The 25,172-nt window shown below is 38.1% G+C and overlaps 1 protein-coding gene across 3 annotated transcripts in view; it reads left to right on the forward strand.

Annotated features, from left to right (window-relative positions):
* Tbc1d32 (TBC1 domain family member 32) overlaps positions 1-25,172 on the forward strand; it is a 213,303-nt gene that overhangs the window by 137,427 nt on the left and 50,704 nt on the right. For all 3 annotated transcript variants that reach the window (XR_005286571.2, XM_038339834.1, XM_038339835.2), the window contains exons 26-27: positions 10,341-10,466; positions 19,978-20,061. Coding sequence is in view for 2 of the 3 variants with exons in the window: in XM_038339834.1 (XP_038195762.1) it covers positions 10,341-10,466; positions 19,978-20,061 (210 nt within the window). In the remaining variant the exon portion in view is untranslated. The remainder of the gene's footprint in view (positions 1-10,340; positions 10,467-19,977; positions 20,062-25,172) is intronic.

Consider the following 25,172-nt stretch of genomic DNA (forward strand, 5'->3'; position numbering starts at 1 on the left):
GAGGCAGATTATTGCATATTGCTGGATAAAGAGTCAAGGTTATTGCAGACAGATAAACAAGGAGGCAAGGCTTATGGTATACGACTGGATCAAGGAGACAGATTTAGCTAATCTGAGTAGGAACAGTCTCTGTAGGGATATGGTCTTCAGGATGTAAATGTCCAGGCAGAGGAAGCTATGGTGAACATGTTCTGTACATGCCATCAACATTACCATGTGGACTGGAGGGAAACTTTGCCATCCCTCTGAGCTATACCCTTGGAGGAAAGCCTATTTTCCCATGGGTTAGAGGCTTTGGGATCTTCGCATGGCCACGCCCATGTCAACAATACATATTCACTTAGGGCTTCCACACATTGTGGAATTCTTTTTATATTGTGATATTATTTTGATGTACATTTTATTTAGTGGGTGGTGGCATCCTCGGAGAGTTTGCCGTTTGTCTTTCTCGTATATTGTTAAGTCCACTGATAAGTCCCTTAGGTAGCACTCGATCACTGGTTGCTTTCTCAGGTCTTAGAAAAGTATGTGAGCCATTTGTCAGAAGCTGCAAATACCGTGGTAACTTCCTACAGAAGGGAAGTTTTTTAATGTTCTCAAGAACTCATTGGTAACCACTCCTTGCTTGTCCATTCCTCTTCAGGCCTTTCCAGAAGATTTGCTTGCTAGCACCTAAGTAGAGTGACAGCTAGTGTAAACCACCTGTGTAAACATGTGCACTTCTTCCCTGCTCTTTCCCTTCATTGCCTTTCATCTCTGTTCTTAGAGTAATTATCCTTCATATTCTGGATTAATCATGCAGATATTTTTCACTCTCATTAGTAGCTATATTGAGATATAATTAATATGCGATATAATGTACCCATTTAAAGAAGACAGTACATGGATTTGTCTTTTTTAGTATATTTATGAACATATTAATTTTTTTAGTATATTTATGGACATATCCATTCATAGCTTCAAAGTGATAAAATCAGCAGTCTTGGACTAAAACCTCTGAAACTGTGAACCAAAGAATTCTGTGTTGCTTTTGATGTTTTACCACAGCATCGAAAATCTAAGTAAAAGAGGTGTATGCAAGAAACAGTGTATTCAATGACGAGAAGAATGAACATGAGATTCCATATCCTTTTATTTTACCAACATCAAATATTGCATTTCTCACTTTTGTCATTAGACCCTAGAAATTATTTACAAAGTAAACTAACTTTAGGAATTCTTGCTCTCAGCTGCAATAACCTCAAATCTAACTAAACATCCACATTACACATAGCTTTGTAGTTGAAAGCTCCTTGTAGAATACTTCTGTATACTTCTTTTTTGAGTTAGGTACTTTATTACACTTCCTGTTTCATCTACCAAATGTCACTGTTATTTCTAATGATGCAAAAAATGTATGCTTTGCTAACCCTTATCCCATTTTTTTCACAATTAGAAAAAAAATCTCCAAATGTACAGCCTTTCTCTGTAAATGCCTCAGCCTTTTGCAGCAGCAGTGTTCTGTGTGCTGCTCTTCCACCATATTTCTAGTCTTCTGGTGGGAAACTGATTTTCTGTCTAGCAAAGCATTCTCTTACTACCACTTAGAGAACAAGTTCCTTATTGATAACCACTCAGTGCAATGTGCCAGATCATATTAAAATACACATAAATTCTTCTGTTATCTTCCCATGTAAGAAAATGGCTCAGGTTATAACCCATAACTGTAAATGATAGTGTCTCTTAATTTTGCCTATCATGAAATTACTTTTTAAACTAAAAATTAAATGATACAAGGACAGAGTGCATAATACAAAATATAAGTGAATTCCAGGCCCAACTTGTCAGCATATAAGTTTTGAGTTCTGAATAAATTCAGCACAAATGCTTGAACCTTTAAGTTCTGTATGTTGTCTTCAGGAACCATACCATGTCTTAGGTGAACACATGTTTCCTGCCATACTACATGTTATCTGCTTTGCTTTGGCACATTATGACAAGACTATTAAGAAAAGTGTAATTCTCAGATTATGTTCATTATATATTATGGAATAGAATAGGATTTTTTTTCTGAAAAGAAATTGCTTTTGAAATAGGGTTGCATGAAGCTCTCACTGACCTGAAACTTATTATGTGGCTGAGGATGACCTTGAACACCTGACTCTTGTGCTTCCACCTCTGAAGTGCTGGTATTTCTGGTCCCCGCCACTATTAGTATATATTAGTTCTATAAAATAACAGAATTCATTGTGATTTTTGTTAGTAGAGGAAAAAGGTCTTGATTTGTATTGCTTATTTTGAGTGTTTTAGAATGTGTCCTACTGTGTATCCCAGGCTGACCTTAAATTCAAGGTCTTATCTCATTCTCCCCAGTGCTGGAATTACAAGTGCATACTACCATGGCCAACTTTGCAGTAATATTTTAATTGAGTAATGAATGGTACTTAAACAACAAAGACTAGATTACCTTGCCATAATGGGTAGCCTGGTGACTTATACAAAATATGCAGTTACCAACTCTGTGAACTACAAGAACAGCAGAAACTGGTAAAGTATGGGCCATATACTTGAGTGCTCAAGGACAGTACGGCGTGAATATAATGCCAGGCAATATGGTGGTGGAGATTATTCTTGTTAGAGAAGTTTTCTGAAGTCTGTTTTACACACCTAAGTATATAAATATATTTAGCAATATATTCTTCCTTTTCTCATATACTTATCTAGTCCTTTTTGTAAAATAAGACATGTTCTCATTCTTTTTTATTTCTTTATTACTTTTATTCTTGGACTTCAGATTTATGATTTACAGGTAAAATACTGACTCTTATTTGATATCAGCTCACTAAGAGAAGAGACTGGTAAGATCCTATAGTCTTTCCTGGGCTTCACCTATTAAAATAGCTAGCTTAATTGTAAAATGCTCATTTTCTTTTGAGGAAGAAGGCTTAATTTGCATGTGTTTATCCCTTTAAATTTGAACATAAATATCCCATATCAATTAAAAATAGATAATATGCTACTTTTGTTGAGTAAAATAATAAAAATAGATTTCTTATTTTTCAAAACTTTGCTAATATCTCCCTCAATAAATGTTTAGTCAACAAATATAGAAAACTGAAGTGATAAATTGAAGAAGAGGAATAGTGTGTTTGAAATTGTTCTGTCTTTAGGACATGCAGTTGCTTAACAAAGACTAGAAAAACATTAGATGTTTACAATGAAGCAGATAGAGCTAGAGATCATATTGTTAATTGAAGTAAACTAGATTAAAATGACAAATGTCACATATTTGTTACATTGTGAAAAATGTCACAAATACCTCATGTATGGAACTTATATTAAAAAGAAAATGGAATAAAACAGAGATAAATTTGGAAGGGGAAGGTAAATATTGGGACCAGGGAAGCTAATGAAATTAAAATAAACAAAGTACATGTTTTAGTTAGTGTTCTATTGCTGTGAAGAGACACTGTGACCATGGCAACTCATAAAAGAAAACATTTAATTGGGGCTGGCTTACAGTTTCAGAGGTTTTAAGTCCATTATCATAATTGCGGGAAGCATGAAACATATAGATAGTCATTGTGTTGGAGAGGTAGCTGAGAGTTCTACATCTAGATCAGTTGGTAGCAGGAAGAGGGGAAGCTTAGCTTGAGCCTTTTAAACCCCTAAGCCCAAGCCCCAGTGACATACTTCCTCCAGCAAGGCCATACCTACTCCAACAAGGTCACACCTCCTAATAGTGCAACTCCCTGGTAACCAAGCATTCAAATTTATGAGTTTATGGGGCCATTTTTATTCAAACAACCACATTCCACTCCTTGGCCTCCATAGGCATGTAGCCATATTATAATGCAAAAATGCATTCAGTCCTACTTCAAAAGTTCCATATATAATAGTCTCATCACTGTTTAAAAGTCCAAAGGCTCTTCTGAAATTCATAGTAGTCTCTTAACTGTAACCCCCTGTAATATCAAAATTGAAAAACAGATCACATACTTCCAACACACAACACAGAAAACACAGTGGCACCAAATTCCAAAAGGAGCAAAGGGAACGTAGTGAGGAAATATTGGACCAAATGAAGATTAAAAACCATCTGGGCAAAGTTCAAACTCTGCATCTCCATGTCTGATGTCAAAACAATTTTTTTAATGTTTTGTTTTGTTTTTCAAGACAGGGTTTCTCCAGGGTTAGCTGTCCTGGAACTAGCTCTTTTAGACAAGGCTGGTCTTAAAGAGATCTGGCTTCCTGCCTCCCGGGTTCTGGGATTAAAGGCATGTTTCCGTATAGCTCAAAACACTCGTAAGATATCCAGCTCCTTTTAGTTTTGGTGAATGCTACACACTACTCTTTCTTGAGCTAGTTCCGTTCCCTGTTAGCAGCTCTGCTAGCCAGAGATCTCACAACTCTGGCTTCTACAATATCTTGGGGTCCATGGCAATCCAGGCTTTCACCATCACAGCTCCATGCAGTGTTTTCTCTGGGCCTCCATGCAGGGATATTCCTGACACATGCCTGGCATCAGCAGCTCTCCTTAGCTGTGATGGGAGATTTCACAACCCCTTTCTTGTATCTTTGACTTTAAAACTAGAACCAGGTGGCCAAAGCTGCCAAGTTCTGCTGCTTACTGAGTCTGGAACATAGCATGCTTTTTTTTTTTTTTTTTTTTGATTATATCTGCATCAGCTTTCTGTTTTTTTTTTCACTGCCTAAGTTTGGCTATCTTGGCTCTCACTCTGTTTATCAGAGTGTATAGACTTCACACTCAGAGATCCATCTGCCTTTGCCTCCCGAGTGCTTTAATCCTGAGGAATTAAAGTGGTGTGCCATCATGCCCTGTGCTAAGCTTTTAATTCCTTTTCAGAAGTTGGAAGCTTAGCTGGGTGGGGTCTTGGCCTGAGTTCACCACTTCCTTTATTTTATTTAGGATCAGACTTTTCTATAAACTTTTTATCTCCTTGAACACGGGACTTAATTTCATTACACTTCCTAGTGATTTTTTCTCCATAAACAATACATTTCATATTTTTAGTTGCTCAGCTTGCTCCTTTTCAATATAGATCTGCATAAATTTGACCACTAAAAACCATGCACTATGCAACATTGTCAATCCTAGCCTGTGTTTTGAAATGTCCTCTGCCAGTGCCATTAATCCAAAGCACTTCAATTTAACCTCAGGCAGATTGTTTTTTGGACAAGGGCCAAAAGCAGCCTCACCTCCCCCCAATACTGTAAGAACAATCTCTAGGCCACTTATTAGTATTTGTTTCTGGAACCTCTTGAGCCAGCCGTCATAATCTACATTGCTCTCAGCACCACTGTCTTCCATGTTCCTATTAGGATGGCTCATTAAGCTCTACTCCAAGTGTTCAACTCCTTTCCTGATCCAAAATCCCAAAGTACACAATTCACCAAGAAACATGGTCAGGCCTATCAGAGCAATACCCCAAACCCTTGTACCAACTTCTGTTTTTGTCATTGTTCTTTTGCTGTAAACAGACATCACCACCGTGGCAACTGTTATAAAAGAAAACATCGAATTGAGGCTGTTTCACATTTTCAGAGATTTATCCATTATCATCGTGGCAAGAAGCATGGTGGCATGCAGGCAGATATGGTGTTGGAGAGGTAGCTGAGAGTTCCACATCCACATTGACAGGCAACAGGAAGAGAGAGAATGGGCCTGGTTTGAGCTTCTGAAACATCAAAGCCCATCTTCAGTGATACACTTCCTCCAAAAAGGCCACACATACTCTAACAAGGTCACATCTCCTAATAGTGCCACTCCTTGAGGGCCTTTCAAATCTATGAGCCTATGGGGGCATTTTGATTCAAACCACCATACTATGTTATACACATATATGAAAACACTGTGATGAAACCTGTTTGAATAATTATAATATGATTCTGGAAGAGGAAACATTATTTATAACTTCCAAACTTAGAGTTGAGTAAATGTCTGTATCCCCTGTGCTTCTTGGAGACTCTTCTAGTGCTTTCTCTTGCTTGCAATAATAAGGATAATATAAAATAGTGACCATGTTGATGTGACTGGAAGGAAAGGAATAGAAATACAAATGAAATCAGTAATTCTACAAATAAGTTTCATGATTCAATTCTGGCTGTATGAAGTAGACAGGAAATCTCTTGGTAGTTACCTTGATATTCCTGTTCCTTCTATAGCATTTTATATTTTTGTCCATAGAGATTCATGATATACTGAAATTAAAAGAAAGCTTCTTTCCCGAGTAAATAATAGGGTTCTTCTGTATTTATATTAAGCTGATGTTTTTGAAATTTTTTGTATTATATAGTCTGTTTTTCTCCATTATCTGTAACCTTATATGATAAATATAATCTTTTAATTATATTTTTGATAAATTATATAATATACCCAATTACTAAAACTGAAAAATTCTGCTCTTCACTGTACCTACCTCTAGAGTTTAGAGAGGAAACAATGTTAGTGGTGGATATCAGACTGTGGAACATTTTATTCTCTTTCTTTCCTTTTTTTCTTTTGCATCTTCTTCAGTGAGAGTTAGAAGTAAATGACATGTTTTTATTCTCTTCTAGTTTTTCATAAGTACTTGTGAATTATATTAATCTAAAGCATAGAGCAGAGGGACTTGCCCTTCCTCTATTGGTCTAAAAAGCATAGAGAGGAGAGTCATGCCCTTCTCTATTGGTCTAAAGAGGTGCAGAGAGGAGGGACATCTCCTTTTCTATCTTGTAAGCTATACCAAACTAATTTTTGGATAAAGAAAATGGTAGGTTTTTGTGTTGATTTTATCAGAGCTAAATTATAATAACTAAGTTACTATTTATGATAATCAGTTTCTAGAAATTAATTTCTAGATTAATTAATCTAAAAGATTAATTTTTTTCAGGCCCTTGTATGGTACCAAAAAATCAGCCAAAATTATAAAAATGTCCTAACTATCAAATTTCTTAAGCTAGTTAGGTTTTCTATTGCTGTGATAAAACACCATGACAAGGAAGGATTTATTTGGGCTTATGGTTCCAGAAGTAAAGGGTCATGGCAGGGAGGGGGCAACTATGGCAGCTAAAGCAACACACTGAATGTTCATGTCTTAAATTACAAGCAGGAAGCAGAATGCATGGGGAATGGCAGGAGTCTTTTAAACCCTGCAAGTCCGCTCACAGTGCCACACTCCCCAAATACAAGGGCATACCTCCTAAGCCTTTCAAATAGTGCCAATAACCCAGACCAACTATGCTGACATCTGTGCCTATGGGGGACACCGTCACTCAAACCACTACAGTGGCCCAGTCTTCTAATCTCAGGACTTGAAGGTATAGGCAAAGTAGATCAGGAGTAGGACCAGCCCATCCATGCCATGTAAAATCATTGCCTTAAAAAGTAAATTGTTGAACAGAGTTAGAGAAAATGTATCTGTGAAAACATTATTTATTCATTTACTTATTTACTTATTTACTTATTTATTTATTTGTTTGTTTGTTTGTTGCTGGAGGGACAGCTGTGGGTGCTGGGAATGAAAACATAATTTACTGTTATTTAATAATTAAGGATTTCCTTGCTGCTACTGGAGTTTTGTTTTTGTTTTTGTTTGTTTGAGAATTACTATGTATTCTAGGATAGCCTTGAACCTGGGCCAACCCTACCAGCCTCAGAAGTATGGGTGTTGCCAAGGAAATTGGGGTTCCCTTTTAGGTTCTTAGTCTCATTTGCTAATTATTGAATTTCAATTCTTAAGGAAGCTCAAGAACAAATTTATTAAAGTTTGGGAGCAAAACTACAGGCCAGGCCAGCTTTAAATCTTGGCAGCAGCCAGGAGGAGGGAGATGGGAAAGAGAAAGGAAGTTAGGGTCTAATCAGTACAACAAGTTCAGCAATGGAGGTCAGCAGGTAGCTGCATGGTGGAAGCGTGGGGACTTCAGGAGAGATTGAGAAAGCACAGAGCAGTAAAGAAAGGGCACGGAGGCTGCTGGCCAGTACCTGAAAAAAAAGGTAGAGAAATGAGAAGGAAAACTTAAACTTTTTGAGTCAAGACTCAGAAAAACTGACAGACTTTGCAGTGCTATTTAACAGAAGTCCTGTAAACTTGGGAGAGGGGCCTCTGGGAAGGAAAGATACATTATCTCATTAAGGGGTAATTATTCCTCCCACCTCTGTAGCACAGCTTCAGGTAAATCAACAGATTGACAGGTCCAGATGGATTAGCTTTCAAAGGAGGTGGCAATGCTCTGTAACATTCTACTCTTTCAGCAGATTGGAATGTCGTGTCTCCATGCAGGTGAGAAGTTGAACTCAAATTCTATTCTTTTGACCAGGAAGAAGTAGCTTTTCCTTAGTGGTCTTCAGTAAGGCCTGTATATCTCCAGTTTTTAATGCTGCATTAAGAAAGTACCACTGTGATGTTTAACTTTCTGATTAATACCAGGGAGATAGGGTCCAAAGCTGACCATGAGTGAAAGATACATCCTCAGTAAATTCTTAGCTGCCAATCCTTGGAACACTGGGATTATTGGCATGAGCTTTTGCTTCTGGCTTCCTTTACATTCTCATAAGTGAGAATTCTATATAAACGTGTTCCTTTAATAAAAGATTAGTCAGTTCCAATATAAATATTACATCACTTTTGTGACCTAGAGCTACTCATGTTTGAGTGGCATTCAGTTTGCTTAGTCATGGCTTTTAATTATCTGTAAACATTCTCATATACATGATATGTAATTTTTATATCTGATAAAATGCGCTCTTTAAAAAACTACTTTGAAATTTGACAAGTATCTCCAGGTATATAACCGCTATATAACCACACACAAAATACACTGTTTTCTCATGACCTCACAGCAAGCCTCTCTCACCCACAGTCATCTTTTCTTCTTCCTTAGTCACGGGTGGTCCTTTTCCATTACTGTGAACTGGTACTTCTCAACCTCGGCTCCGCCTTGACACCATTAGTATTTTAGAAAGTGGGATTTTGGGGAAGCCAGAGTGTTGTACTTTGTCATGTAGGGATTTTAGCAGCATCTCTGGACCTCTTCCTGTCAGGTGCCAATGGATCTCTCCTTCCACTTGCTCAGTTGTGACAACCCAGATGCCTATTGCCAAATGCCCTCTTGGAGCAAAACCGCACCCACCTGAGAACCATGGCTTACTCTAAGATCATTCTTCCAGTGCTAGCATTTCACCCAAATAGAACGATATAGGATATGGTCTCTGTACCTCTTTCTTTCTGCTCAATATAATGACTCAAGATTTATAAAGGCCGTTATACAAATGCTATTTGCTTTCTTTTTACTGAGTGGGAGGTCCATATTTAATAATAGGCTACATTCTATTTAACCATTTCCTTTTTATGTTTCTCTGAATCTCTCATTGAATTTAACATTATTTTTGAGAATCTTTTTTCATCAATTGATTCGTTTACTAGTTACACGTCACAGTGTTCTTTTTTCATAGTCTTTGTATATTGACCACAGTTTTAATTTCATAATGATTGCAGGTTTGCTTTTAATTTTTAAAAATAATAGTGGATACTTTTTGGCAGGGAGTTACTTGTGTATCATCTTAATTTTCTAAGGTGATCGTTTTTGTTTGGAGCTGGGCATGAAGACACACACTTATAGCCCCAGCGCATTGGAGTCTGAGGGAGGAACATGCTGAGTACAGTGTCTGTGTTGCAGTGGGGTCATAAGAAGCTTTCCTTGTAAACTTAAATATCCTTATCCATTATTAGTTATGCATACAAATGCAATTCTAGCTGTGGTAACTGTGGGATGATTGATGATATGTGTCAGCCTTTTAAGACTAATTAAAAATTTAGATCATGGACCTTCTCCCCCTCACCCAGACTGTTCTCTCTGTGTGTTGTATGTGTGTGCACATGTACAGGAATGCAGTAGTTCCTCCTTACCTGTAGCTTCACCATTTCATGGTCAGTTACACAGTCCCAGCCAAAGTCTGAAAGTATTAAGTAAGAAATTCCAAAACTAAAGAAATGATAATCTGTAAATCACATGTTGTTATAGGTAAGCTGATGAGGTCCTCTGTTTCCTGCTCACTTTTTCCTGTCCTGCATGTGAAATATCCCATCTAGCTGTATGCTGTTGTGCTATGTGTGCATGTGGTTTGCCTGTTAGTCATTTAGTGGCCATTCTGATAATTGTTAATTGTGATATAATATTACTGATGTTCAATTAACTTACTTAATGGATCCAATATGCAGAGTGGAATGCTGCCATTTTCTTGTAAAACGTTATTATTGCTTTATTTTGTTATTAGTGTTACTGTTAACCCTGTTCGCTTCAGTATGGATATTTGATTCTATCTAGTTTGTAATATTCTACCATGTTGTTTTTCTTACTAGACAGTGATATTGGAAAACTTTTATCCTGCTTCAAAATGTCTGATAAGCAAACTGAGTGGATAGAAAACTGCCGAAGACAGTTCTGTAAAACCATTAGGTCCAAGCCGGATGCAGTCAGTGGAGGTGGTGAGTGTGCCGTTTTCTACTGGGATCTGCCTGCAGAAAATTATTTTAGCAGACACTGTGGCTCCTGAAGATTTCTACCTGTGCGTGCAGGAAACATAATGCTAATTGGGAAAGTCCATTGCCCCGTCCTTCTCAAGGGACCTGTAATTCTGAGAGAACCAAAGGTCAAAGAATTCCTAAGCGTTTTTACAGACTGGACTGTCTGTATATGTAGCCAGCAGGTTTGAAATTCCGTCTTTCTTGAGGCTGCAGTGTATCTGGTTTAAACAGTCTTCACTTTCATATATGGTGTTGCTGTATCTTTGTAGAACTCTTACCAGTTTGCTAGTAACGTAAGTATCTTAAAACAGCACCAGGCATCTACCAAAGACACTGAATGATTCCTAAGGAAGCTTTGTCTTGAAGGAGTGCCTCCAGTTTAAACTTAGCAAGCAAGTTTAACTTCAGGTGTTTACATGTGCTGGAGTTTCCCGAAGCTGTAACATTGATCTGATTCTGTTATAAGATAGATTTCCTAAAAGCTGTCATTTAGGAGTGACTTCATTTCATTAGCCATCCTCTCTGGTTTCATATTTGTTGTAAAATTAAAATCAAGAATTTAAAAATTAACTTTACACCTTGCTGAAAAATGGTCTTTTTAGAGATGAATAAAATATTTATATAGCAACAAAATCACAAATTATTCTCCACAGTATGAGTATAAATGAGCAGTGAAACCATGTTTAGTCTTCCTGAAGATTTACAAAGTATTGCTGCGCAATGGTGGTGCATATCTTTAATCTCAGCACTCAGGAAATAGAGGCAGGTGCATCTCTGTGAGTTTGAGGCCAGGATGGTCTATAGAGGGAGTTACAGGACAAGCTCCAAAGCTGCAGAGAAACCCTATCTTGAAAAAATATAGATATAATACTTATTAAAATATATACATATATATGATACTATATATGCTATATATATGTGTAATATCTTAGTTAGCGTTTCCATTGCTGTGAAGAGACACCATGACCATGGCTAAATCTTATAAAAGCAAACATTTAATTGGGGCTTGCTTACAGGTTCAGAAGTTTAGTTCATTGGGATCATGGCAGGAAGCATGGTGGCTTGTACGCAGACAGGTCTGGAGAAGTAATTGAAAGTTCTACATTTGGAACCTCAGGCAGCAGGAAGAGAGGATGAACCATTAGGCCTGGCTTAAACTTCTAAAACCTCAAAGTCCACGCCCAGTGACACACTTCCTCCAAGACCACACCTACTCCATCAAGGCCAAACCTTTAATAATGTCACTCCCTATGAGCCTCTGGGCATGATTTTCACTCAAACCACACACACACACACACACACACACACACACACATACACACCTTTATAAATATGTATAAATATATGAATGATTTGGATGTATATATGTATATAATTAGCTCTTGATTCTATAATAGAGATATTTAAAATGGATTTTCTCAGTGGGTTTTACACATGTCCCCAAATACATAGCAAATTAGGAGAGGAGTGGCTTAGAGTGAATGGTTCAGTTTAAATACCTCCTAAAATGTAGTTCTAAGTGTTTCTGTTTCACAGAGAAACAAGAGGAAAGTCACCTGGCAAGCCGTCACCTTTCTGAAATGGGATGCATAAGCTCAATAGATGAGAGTTCTTTTTGGCAGCTAGGGCACTGTCCACATCTTCTTCCTCAGTTATTCAGTGCTTGTTGATTCTGTGTCCACCTCCTGTGAGCTACTTCCAGGTACAGATCCATTCTTCTTGCCTGATGCTTAGTTGCGTGCACAAGACTCATTTATACTCCACAGTGACTCTATAATGTAGTCTATATCTTATCAGTGGTGATAAAATTCATAGTTTTAGGTAATAGCCTAGTTTGCAATAGAAGAGCCAAGAGGAGAATCCAGGTAACCCGATGTCAAAATCCTTGTGTCGCTTTACTGTGCCACCATTTTAGAGCTATTATTTTTTTCTATCAGAGACAGCATTTTTCAGTTAGACAGAGACAAGGAAAACACTGGTTTAAGAATAAATTGTGTTGCCTCAGTATCTCATAGAGATTTGTTTCCAGTCCTGCCACAACCCACTCGGCTTGAGTCCTGACCCCGGAATTTGGTAGTGCGGGAGTGAAAACCTAATATATGGATCTTCTATCTCCACAACTAGGAATCTCAGTGTGTTTATTAGCACACTACATGGGGAAAGCTTAGCTAATCTTGGTAGGAAGTCTCTGCAGGTGAGGCCTGTCAGGGTAGATACACCCAGGAAGAGAAAGCTGCAGCTGTCACTCTTCATAGACTGCTCACTTGTATGTCAACACTCACACTGGGACCTCTAAAAGTCTTACCACCCATGTGGATAACGGCTTTGCCAATTTCCCATGGGTGAGAGGCCTTGGAACCCCTAACATGGCTGTGCTGTTGTCAACAATACATGTTCCCTCAGGACTTCCTCACTTGGGTTTTCCTCCACTCCCTACATACGCTATCTGTATCTGACTGAGGTGAGCCAGTTTTGAAGGTAAACTTTTTACAAAAACACTTGATATACTTTGTCTACACACACACACACACACACACAATCACCCTACACACAAACATAGTCTACACCTGCAGTCTTGGATAGCTTGGGTTCTAAATGTGAGTGACCTACAGTTAGGCAATTTAAAGCTTTGTAAATTACTCTTTGTATGTTAACCTATTCTGAGTTTTTCTTTAAGACACTTATGTAATGCTTCATAATATACAATAGCATACTCATTTGTTAACGTGTTCATAATTATGAGAGAATGAATTAGTTTTAAATTTCTGTTTGAATAAAAAGGTTCAGATGAAGGAAGGGAAAGAGAAAAGGAAACGTAGCTAGCAGCCTGAGTACTTGCTCGCTGACTCTATTCTTCCCACAGTGGGCAGATGCTGCCTTTTTTGGTACTGGCGAAGGAATGGAGAGTAATCCATTAATAAGTAGTATTCGGAATTTAATTAAACCTGATCATCTTCCCAGTGATTGGAGGAGAAAACTTCTCCATGTTTTGAATGTGGGCTCCTTGTCTTTGTAGGTGTCCTTCTGGACACTAAGCTACTAACAGGATGGAGGAAGCTAAGTTGATGGACAGCTGCGTGTTTCTGCCCTCCCAGCCCCTAGGTGCAATGATGGTTCACATGGCCCAGGATCTCCCCTGACCCCACAGAAATGTCAGTGTTTAAGAAAATAGAGCTCAGATTCTACCCCTCCTCAGCCTTACTCTTGGTTTGAATCTTTCCACCCACAAAGCAACACCGTTCTGGAACAGTTTTTGTTTGTTTGTTTGACTGTCTTAAGGTCGCAGTAACTCCACTTGCTTTCCTCCATTTGATTAACTCTCCAGTGCCAGAAGGAAACATAGGCGTGCTCTACTTCACTGGTTGAATCTCAGATGTGACTTTTGCTACTAGACTTTTATTCATTAGGATACAAACCATTCCAGAAATCTCTTGGTGATTTTTTTTTTTCCTAGATCATTGTCAGGAGAGTCTCAGTACATTACCTGACTCGGTGTTCCTTTGGCTTTGTTTCCCAATGTTTTAGTGTCTGTGCATTGTGAGCAATCCAGTTCCAGGTCAACCCCAGATGCGGTATTGATTCTGAAACTGAATCGACCCCAGATGTGGTACTCCTAACTTCTTGCATCTGATATTCTAGAGTCAGCATAATTTTCTTCATTATTTTCTCATCAATATCTCCCATTAATCTTTTGTTAGTGAACTAATTGTTATACAGTTTAATATCTGCCCTAAACGTATTTTTCTACTTTTTGTTGATATTGATTGATGTCTTAGCTCATAACCAAAATTCCTGTGTGTGCTTACTACAGTTTGAGTTGGTCACTGCAACACAATACAATGTATTTAATAGTCAATATTGGAAACTTTGGTTGTATATGGTAAACACCACCCATATATATTAATATTATATATTTATATATAAATATACACACATATATATTTAAATCTCAAATTTCTGAATTTTCATGACTTACAGCCTAAGAACTTATTATACAAGATACTATCTTTGTAGCTAAAGGACTTTTTATTCAGCAATTGGATAGCTATTATTTAATACATGATTTTTTGATAGGATATTGCTATGTAATGTAGACTAACCCCAAGCTCTAAAATCTGGTGCCTGAGCATCTAAAGCTCTAGGATTGCAGTATACTGACTTTTAAATAAGTTTAAATTATTTTAAATAAGTAAAAGAAGGGCACAAAATTCTTTTATAATTTTTTTTATTCAGTGATTATTTCTAGGTTTAGAAATTATATTGCATTCCCGTGTGTATATATGTGTATATATGTATGTATATATATATGTATTATTTGTGCATGATCGCGTGGGAGGAGTAGGATATGTGACTGACATAGCATACATGTGGAAGCCAGGAGAACTTGTGGGAGTCAGTTCTCTCCTTCTATCGTATGGGTCCCGAGAACTGAATTATGGTCGTTAGACATGACCTGAAAGTGCCTTTTCTGATGAGATTTCTGGGCTTCAGTAGTAATATCTTAGTTCTAGAGCACTTGCTTAGCATGGAGAATGCCCTGTGCTTAATTTTTAGCCTTACCTTAAAAACAATTTCCAAGAAGGTCGCAATAAAAGAACATATGGCAGACTGATTTATGTGACAGACATGGCTTTTAGATCTACATAATAAAACTGAGAAAAGAGGTTCAAACGTGACCCTGACTTTTGGAAGCTGGGTCAGATGTTTTTGTTCTTTTCAGCCCTGGGCATCCCACATACAGAATTTAACAAACAAACAAATGAAAAACTCTAGAAAATAGAAGGCAAGCTGTCTGCTTAGGATCCATGGAAGTAAATTTTTTGTGTTTTCTTTCGATTCATATATCTTAGCCTGATTGATTGAGAATGACAATAGATGCAGGAAAATAGAATGGAGCAATAAAACCCTGCTTTCTCTGGCTACAGAACCAAGGAAAGGGCAGCTTCCTAAAGGCAGAAGACTTTTAGAAAGTTAACTTCTTGTCCCATGGAAACAGTATGGGAAATGGTTCTGATCCAGGCTCAATATTTATGTCCTGAAAGATAGTCTGAGACAACAAAAGTATAGAAGAAATTTGTAGGTGGAGACTTCTTGTTTGTTACTGGATGTCCAAAACCAGCACACAGCAACTATGTTAATTACATCACTGCTTGGCCAATAGCTTAAGCATATTCCTAGCTAACTCTTATATCTTAACCCATTTCTTTTAATCTGTGTGTCGTCATGAGGCTGTGACCTACTGATTAAGTTCCAGCCTTCTGGCATCTCTCTCCTTCAGCAGCTACATGGCATCACTCTGACCCCACCTACTCTATCTATATATCTCTTCCAGTCTGGCTGTATTTTGCCCTGGTATAAGCCAAGGCAGCTCCTTTATCAACCAATGGTAGTCAAACATATTTATAGCCTACAGAGGGGAATCCCACATCAGAAATTGTTAAATCTGAGATCATGTAGTGAAAAGACCAACCACATGATTGTAAAATTAAAGCAAACTGTGTTTTGCATTCTACCCAGTACTGGTCTGCTGGCTGTCGCACCCTAAATCTAGATTTGAGAGAGCATTCTCTGCTGGCCTCTTGAAGTCCCTTAGGAGAAGAGAAAAGGTATTCACAGGGCTGAGAGTTGGCTATTGTACACTGTTAGAAAGGTACAGTGAAAGTGTAGGAACCAGGGTAAGGGTAACATCCTGTTTAGATCTCAGAGAAATGATGACTGGGTTGTTAAGAGAGCTGTTCTTATAAGACCTGAGGAGACCCTAAGTGGAGAAGCGCATGGAACCCCACGTCAAACATAATGACGTCAGAGTTTCAAAAGCAAGCCAAGAAAGTCTTAGAAGCCAAGGGAGTCAATGCCTTTCCAACTTGGGGTAAGCAATGCAGAGGACAGTTGACCTCTCAGGACAGATGGAGGTCAGCTGGAAGTGGAACCTTCAGCACACTGAAATTGTCCTCAAAAATGAAGAGAGGTCAGGATGATCTCATCTAAAGCAAGGCTGCCCTACAGCATTGCTAAAGGACATTCTCTCCTTTCTGCTCTCCTTGCTACTCGTGAATCTGTGATTATAGGAAGACTTTTAAATGAAAAGATGAAGATGAGCAACTTGAAAACACTGAGAGTCACAGGATGGCTGTGCATACATAATTTGTACTAAAAACTAGATAGGGTTGTATAGTCTAAGTTCTTACAAAATTAGAATTTTAACTTTTGCAAGTGGAGATTTGAGGGAAAAGAGTACATTCTTGAACATGCAAGGGTCTGAGGAACAAAATATCTGGTCTCTACCTGCAGGTTAATAGGCAGAAAACTGAACTGTTAATGTAGCTCTCATATGCTATGATGAGCTCGCCATCATATAATCATTTCTAAGTGTGTCTGCACAGTGAATCCAGCAGATACTTATATGTTGGCATGCACTGTGTTGTTCTTGTTTCAGAACCAGTTGCTGTGGTGATGGTGACTTAGTTTTGGGTAACTTTAAAACCATAAATTTATTTCTCACAGTTTTGAAAGCTAGGAAGACAGAAGTCAGGGTTCAGGCAGATGCTGACTGGCACAGGCTCGTTGTCTGCTTAGGAGACTGAGCACTTGCTGCCTCCTCTCATGATGGAAGTGGGCCATGCTGCTCCTTAGCCACTTTGTAAAGGTGCTGGTCTCATCATAAGAGCAGGGCTCTCCTGGCTTGTGCACTTCCCAGATATTTCATGTCTTTGAAAATATATTTTATCTAATATTTGTACAGTATGTTTGTTCAAATCCACCTCCTATTCCTCTCCCCCCAATACCTTTTCCTTCCAACTTCTTATGCTGGCCTCCTCCTCCTTACTTCCCCCCGTCCCTCTGATTCCCCTTCTCTTGAAGAAAACTGAATGTCCCTCTTCCAGCTGTGACCAGTTGTCCATAGCAGCCTTAGACTTGGTGGGGTGTAGCAGGTTTTCTTACTGGACTCTTTGGATTGCCAGCCTCCAAATTACATGGAGACTTATTAATTATGAAAGCTTATCCTTTAGCTTAGACTTGTTTCCAACCAGCTCTTATAACTTAAATAAATAACTTAAAAATTTTTATTAAGTCTACCTTCTGCCACGTGTCTCGGTTACCTCCCCTCAAGAAGCGCATCCCATTTGTTCTGAGCCTGCTAGCAAAACTACACACCCAGATTCTTTCTCACCTTTCTCTCCCTGCCCCCTGGAAGTCCTGCCTGTCCTCTCTTGCTTACCTATTGGCCATTCAGCTCTTTAGTAAACCAGTTAGAATGCTCCTTTGCAAAGACACATCTCCACAGTGTACAAAAAGATTATCCCACAACAGCGAGGATAAGTTATCTTATAATATGTGAATTTGGGGCAATATTAACATATGGTAGGATCAGGGTTGGGGTGGGGCATGGTCAAGAGATAAGTGAAGCCAGAACCTAACTACTCTTCAGTCTCTGCCTTCAGTTTTTGCCTAAGAAAACCCCTGTGCTCTTTTAAGATTATATAAATATAAATATTAGAGTCTTTTAACTACGTTCTGACCCCAGAGATCAGGAATAATTAAAGGTAGAAAGGCCAAAATTGAAAATTCTTTATAGAAAGTTCAGATCTGTCATTTAAGATTAATATACACGTTAAACAAAACAGTATTCTGTAGCTGGCTTTCAGAGCAATATTCTCTAGTTAACTTGTTTAAAATTGCTTCCTGCACCTCCAGTTTTAGAATCTTTCACCAATAAGCTAGGATGTTGGTGACCTTTGATACTTTTTTGGTTTGGGGAGATTTTGCTGGCATTTTGAGTATATTATTTCTAAAAATAAATGCAAAAACCAAAATAAGATTTTACAAGTTGCTCCCTGGTAGCTGGAGGATTAGAAAGTAGAATCTCCCGTCTCAATTTGTTTCCACTGTAGCTAGAGATACAGTTTTGTACTTTTCTCTCCTCTCCTTTGAACCGGCCTGGACCTGCTCAACCTCATGTATCAGTGGCAAATCTAATATCTCCCACACAGGTAAATATTGTGCTTTCTGCTGTGAGGTTCAAAGCAACGTGTGGATTGATATATGTGTGCAAAAACAGCAGCAAAATCCCTGGTGTTTGAAGAAAACATATGTGGTTTGAATAGAGAATTCACACCAGTAATTGCTTAGCAATATGCTTTGATTTTTTCCATTATTTCAAACATTGTACTTAAATACATAGCACACAGCAAATACAGTTGAGCTCAATGAAGATAATTACATTATAATTGAAGGTTTAAATGGACATTTCCATTGAAAATGATGTTTCTGAGCAATATTTGTTACTGTGTATTACATTTTAGATTGTTAATCCTAACCATGAAATTAAGAATAATTATATGTGAATGTCATCACAGTGTCCTTCCACAAAACCTGTCTCAAAAGTTTATATACATAGATGTTAAAAACTGTGACCTGCGGATATTATATATGCATTCATAAAAGAAAGACATTTGAAACAGTTTCAGAAATATGGTAGATTCATGCCTGTGTTTATATACATCTAACCAGCCCAAGCAGTTGCAAACTCAAATCTGTACATAGGAATATTTCTTAAGCCATGGCTATTGAGTTTTCATGTTTTCAAATACTTGTTTCATTTTGAAATCTTATAATGCATTTCAATGAATCAAAACATTTCATCTTCATCTCTGGCCGTCAAAATGTTATATTATATAGCTTGCTCTCTACAGTTACTGACAACCACACCATTCCTTTTCTGTGATTTGGTTTTTACATGTGGAGAACTAATTCTTCTACATATATATGTAATTCTTTACATATAGAACTAATTCTATATGCTTGAAATATACTTGAATGTAAAGCAGGATCCATGTAGTTAATAGTCTAAGTGTGAGAAGGGCAAACTCTTCAAGTGTGACTCACGATTATGGGAGCATCTGTTTATAGGATATATGCAAACGCTGTGATATTATCACATGGGCCGAGAAAGGAATTATTTTGTCACTTTGAAGTCAGATAGCGCATGCTTTGTTTGTTCTTGTCCTCTAACCGATACCACCAGCTGAAGGTATAAACGTCATCATAGGACAGATGTGGAAGTGGCATGAGCTATGCAGTAATCCGAGCCTTAGAGTTCACTATTTTTCTTAGGATAACCTAGTGAGTGCGTTAAAAACATTTAACAAGTTCTGAAGTAATCGTTAATCTTAAGTATGATGGATAATTTGTTTATAGTTATATACTAAATAAGTTCACAGAGAAGTTACTAAAATTTAACTGAAATCAGAAACATGAATATTAATAGAAGTCTGTCTTTTCAATTGAACTCCTCAGAACTGTGGAGTTCAGGTGACTTTTTTTTTTAAATTCTTCTCTCATACCACAGTGTCTCCTCCCTCCACTCCTCCTCAGGAGAATGTCATGTGCTAGTCTATGACTTCGGGATGCACTGCCATGCATTGTTCTTTCTTGACCTTTAAAATACTAATTACTCTCATGTTTGTTACAGCTTTAGGAGAACTACTTGAAAATTTTGTTCTTCATCTCACCGAAAACCCATCTGAATGCTACTTCCCTTCAGTGGAGTACACAGGTATCTCTTCAAATATTGTGATGTTTGCAAGATGCTCAGCTTGCAATAGGTGCTGTTTTATAGTGATATGCGTGTCGAGTGCTCATATGCGCAAGCTTTCCCGTCTGAAAGTCCTCTCACTTCACACCCTGGGATGCTGTGACCTTCATCTGCTTCTGGTCTCCAGTGCAAACTTTTGTCTTGGTAGCATTGCCTGCTGTTCTGATTCTATCATATGCCCCTCCCTGATCTCATCAGCTCATAACTATCTTACTGTGTTTGTCTGCTGTAAGACTGGGAAAGTTAGAGCAAAAGTTTATTTTGACCCATTATTCTGTCCCAATATCAAAGAAATGTAACTGGTGATGCCTTCTTGCTTTTTGGTCCCCCTGTGGCATCATTTGGTCAGCATCAATCAGTGTGTGTGTGTGTGTGTATGTGTGTGTGTGTGTTCTTTCTCTCATCTAATCCTAATAGCCTTCTGAAGACCCTGCCTTGAAAATGGCAAGTCACATTAAGTTTTTGCTTCTCCTTATAAAATAATTATTATTTTCATTTCATGTGTATATGTTTTGTCTGTCTGTCTGTCTGTCTGTCTGTATGTATGTATGTATGTATGTATGTGGTATATGTCTGTGTTTGTCTGTCTGTCTGGTACCCAGAGACTAGAAAGAAGCACTAGGTCCCTTGGAATTGGAATTAAGAATGTGTGTAAGCTACCATGAGAGGGTTGGGAATGAATCCAGGTCTTCTGCAAGAACAAAAAGAACTTTTAACCACTGAACCATCTCTCCAGTCCCTCAGTTTCCCTTTAGAAAATAATACTCTTTTCTATAGTATATTTTGATCATATTCACACATGACTACTCCCAGATATACATAGCCCACCATTCTTAATACACTGAGTCCAATTCATGTTTCTTAAATAGTCTGAGAATTGACCTACAAGGGCTTACACCATTAAAAGAAGTTGACCCTTTCTACCCTTTGCTATCAAATGGCAATTGCTTCTTAGCTAAGGATAGGACTTTATGCTTATTGTCCTCTCCCTGTGATGGGAGTTTGTCTGCCCTGAGCACGTACAGGTCTCAGGAATGCTGTCACAGTCTCTGAATTCACATGGGCAATTTCCCTGTTTTTTTTTGTTTTTGTTTTTTTTATTTTTTTTTTCTTTATGGAAAACACTGTTTTCTTGTAGCCATCACTTACAAACTTTCCGCCTCCTCTTAAGCTTCTGATTCTGAAAACTCTCATTAGGGACTAATCTTCATGTTTCTTTTCAGATGAGATTAAACAGAAGCATTTACCTACCTCATATAAATTAATGATTTTAAAATTCCCATCTTCTGTCAGAGGTTTTGTTTTTGTCAGCTTCATTGCCACACTTCTAGTTGCTAAAGAAGAGCTGTAGCTGGATGCTGCCTACCATGACCTTCCTTAACCTCAGCCTGTCAGCAATAACTGCCTTGCATGTATTGACACATGCTGTTTTTGTATGTGTCTTGTCTTGGTAGGAGGTGCATCCAGGTGGGAAACTGAGAAGTCAGCATTGATATTTGCATCCCAATACTACTCCTGTGTTCTTACTATACCCTACTGCATCTGCTATTATTCCATTCTGTTCCTCATTATTCTTCTTTATGTTAATTAAGACCAGCATTGCCTCTTGCCTAGGGTATCAAAGACCCTTTGCGTGCTTTTCAATTTTCAGTCTGGTTGTTTAACACATACATTATTGTTGTCTCTGGGGTTGTGTTTTCTTGGAGACAGATCTTCACAGAGCAACTAGCTGTCCCTGTACTTGCTCTCCTCCTGTTTCAGCTTCCCTAGGACAGTCATGAGACATTTATGCCGGCACACCCAGCAAAATGATATTCTGTGCACACAGTAAGGATGATCCTTGGCATGCAAATCTGTATCTATTCATTCCTCTACTTCTTCCCCTCACTACTGAGTAGAATCTAAACTTCTTATGTTACCCATACTCTTAATTGTTTTGCTTTTTTTATTTTTCCTAATATCATCTCTTTCTCTCCATGACTTGAGTTTATTTATTTATTTTATTGAATACCACTGTTAACGGCACTGCCAACTTTCTCCTGTTCCAGATAACTGCATATTCATTTTTTACCAAGCATATATTACAGCTGTGTATTAACACTTTTCTAGTTATTTGTTATGAATGTTTGTGATTTGCATTTTATAAGCTTACTATGGCTTTCACGTTAGAAAAGACTGAAGGAGGAAAGGGGATACAGCCAAGGGGTCCAGATGAAAAGTTAGGACAACTCATATGCAGGCCTCAATAGTGAAGGTAGGAAGAAGCATTTGGATGCTGAGTACATTGTGAATATATGGCTGTCCAGACCAAATAATAGGTTGACTATAAGATGTGAGAGAAAGGAGGACTCTCTTCAATGTTCTGAACTACTGAGAGGATGCACTGACTATACAGCAAAATGAAGAAGGCATTTCTCTCTTATATATGATGCTGCATAAGTATCTTAGGGTTTCTACTGATATGATGAAATACCATGACAAAAAGCACCTTGTGGTGGGAAGAGTTTATTTGGCTTATATATCCTGAATCACAGTCCATTGAGGGAAGCAGAGACAGGAACCAAACCAAGAAGTCTGGAGGCAGGAACTGATGTAGAGGCCATGGAGGAGAACTGCTTACTGATTTGCACCCCATAGCGTTCTCAGCTTGTTTTCTTGTAACACCTAGGACCAACAGTCCAAGGGGCCTCCCAAATCATTAAGAAAATGCCATACAGGCTTGCCTACAGCCCAATCTCATGGAAACATTTCTCAATTGAGGTTCCCTACCTCAGATGACTGTAGCTTGTGTGTCAAGTTGACATAAAACTAGCCCAAACAATAAGTGTCTCTGTTCTTATGACTTTAATTTCATAGCAAGTCCAAATAGAGTGATATTTAAAAACACACAGGTGATTCTGTATTAATTTTTTACATCTAACAACAAACTGAGAGAAAGGTAAAAGAAGATATAAAACAATGAAAAGGAAAAGGAAAGGGATTTGAAAAGATGAAGTAGGCGGAGGGAATGGATAGCCTCTGAGCTTCAGTTTGACTTGTTCTGAGGGTCTTCATACATTGTGTCATATGACCCTCGAATAGCCCTCTGAAGCGGGAAAGCTCTTAATGTTTAAAACAAGGAAACAGAGACATAAAGGAGAGAAATCATAAATTGGGAAGATTTTTGAAGACATGAATATGGAAGGAAACTGTAATTTTTTTGAAGAAGTCTTAAACCTTCCCTGAGAACATAGCAGGGTTTAGCAGTGACACCTGAAGCAGGGAGTGGAAGATTCTGAATGCGTGGGCTCCTTTGACTGGAGATCTTCAGGCTGAAGGGTAGTCACCTCCGCTTTCAGCAGCTCTTTATATGTTGTTCTGCTGGATCATATGTTCCACAAACAGTATGAAAATAAGATGATGTATTTTTTTTTTATGAAAACACTTAACAAGGTTGATTATGTAATGGGCATGTATTTCCTATCTGTCACATTTCTGAATTGTGCTGAGTGAAATTTCAGATGTTGGAGTCACTGAATGCACTTTGTGGTCAGATACATCCTGAATGTGAATTTAACTTATTGAAAGGGTTCAGCTGAACAGGTGTCCATGAGAGCTTTCTAGTAAAGCCAGAAATAAAGTGGCTTCCTGTTGACTGTTGGATACTTATTATTGTAGTGCAGTGAGTTAGTGCTGGTTTCTTTTAGAGCTGGTAAGTGTCCTCATCCCCATGTGTCTTCTAGATGGTAGAACAATGGCTGCTATTATAAAATCTACCTTTAATTACTGCAAGTTGGAAAGAGCCGTGTTTTAATATAAACAATGCTTCAAAACAAATTCTGGACATATTCACTGCTTTTCTCTGTTTCTTAGAGTGAGAAATCGATTGTCTTTTTTTAAAAAAATCACAGCTTTCTAAGCCCCAAGGTAGCTGAAATTAGAACAACACAACTATCCATCTGTTGTTAGTTCCCTCAGGATCCCAGCTCACTATAAAATCTGCAAATCTGGAAAAATCAAATTAGTTTCATTGTTTATCCTATCAAAGAAAGACAAACGGACAAACAGATAAACATTCTGCACACTTACCATCAGTGGTACACCCCTGTAGGTATCTTCGCAAACCTTACAGATGTTCATTTCTTATCAGCTCCAGTCTCTCTCTCACACACAAAGTATTTTGGTATTGTAATTGCTTCTTTGCAGTGTTATATTGAATATGCCTCGCAAAGGCATAGATTCATAAAAATCTCTTTTCCTGATACTAATTTATCTATAGACTGGAAAGATACCATCATTTCACTTTTTGCTATTACAATGTAATTTTAGAAATCAATTGTATTTTATTTTATGGATATGTGTTATGTATATGAATTGCATGCATATCTGGTGCTCACAGAGAACTGGGCATGCGATAGTTGGGAGCTGTCATTTGGGTACAGAAAACTGAATGTAGGTCTTCTAGAAGAGCAGCCAGAGCTCTTAACCTCTGAGTCATCTCCCTAGCCCCTAAAATGTAACATTTTTAAAGAATAGTTTTTTTGTTTTTATTATTATATTTTTCTGTGTGTTGGTGTTTTGCCTGTATGTATATATGTATGCATACATGTGTACCATGTGTGTGCAGCCACCCCCATAGGCCAGGAGATGTTGGCTCCCTTGTGAGTGGAGTTGCAGATGATTGTGAGCAACATATGTGTGCTGGAAATTGAGTCCAGGTCATCTAAACAGCAGCCGGTCCTTTTAATTTCTGAGTCTGCACCTAAAATATAAATTTTAATTTGATATAAACATATGCATGTCTTTTATATTTTGATTGAGTTTTGGGTCAACACATTCTTTGCTTGCCTAATATTTGTGAATGTTTGCTACTTTCAAGGGGGTGAATCATATGAAGCCGAGTTCGTAGAAAGCCTTATAGCACAACCTAAAATAAGTGGTAGCACCCAGTGAGGTGGGAACTGACGGAAACTCACATTTTCAGGTATAGCTCCTTTGTCTTAGATGCAGTGCTGGCACCTTTAAAACTAGCATTTGAAATGTGCGTTGTCACTGAGAAGCTGGAAGAGTGACACGGGGTGGCTGGATTGGCC

Source organism: Arvicola amphibius, chromosome 8 (genome assembly GCF_903992535.2).
Source record: "Arvicola amphibius chromosome 8, mArvAmp1.2, whole genome shotgun sequence".
In the NCBI taxonomy this organism is placed as follows: domain Eukaryota; kingdom Metazoa; phylum Chordata; class Mammalia; order Rodentia; family Cricetidae; genus Arvicola; species Arvicola amphibius.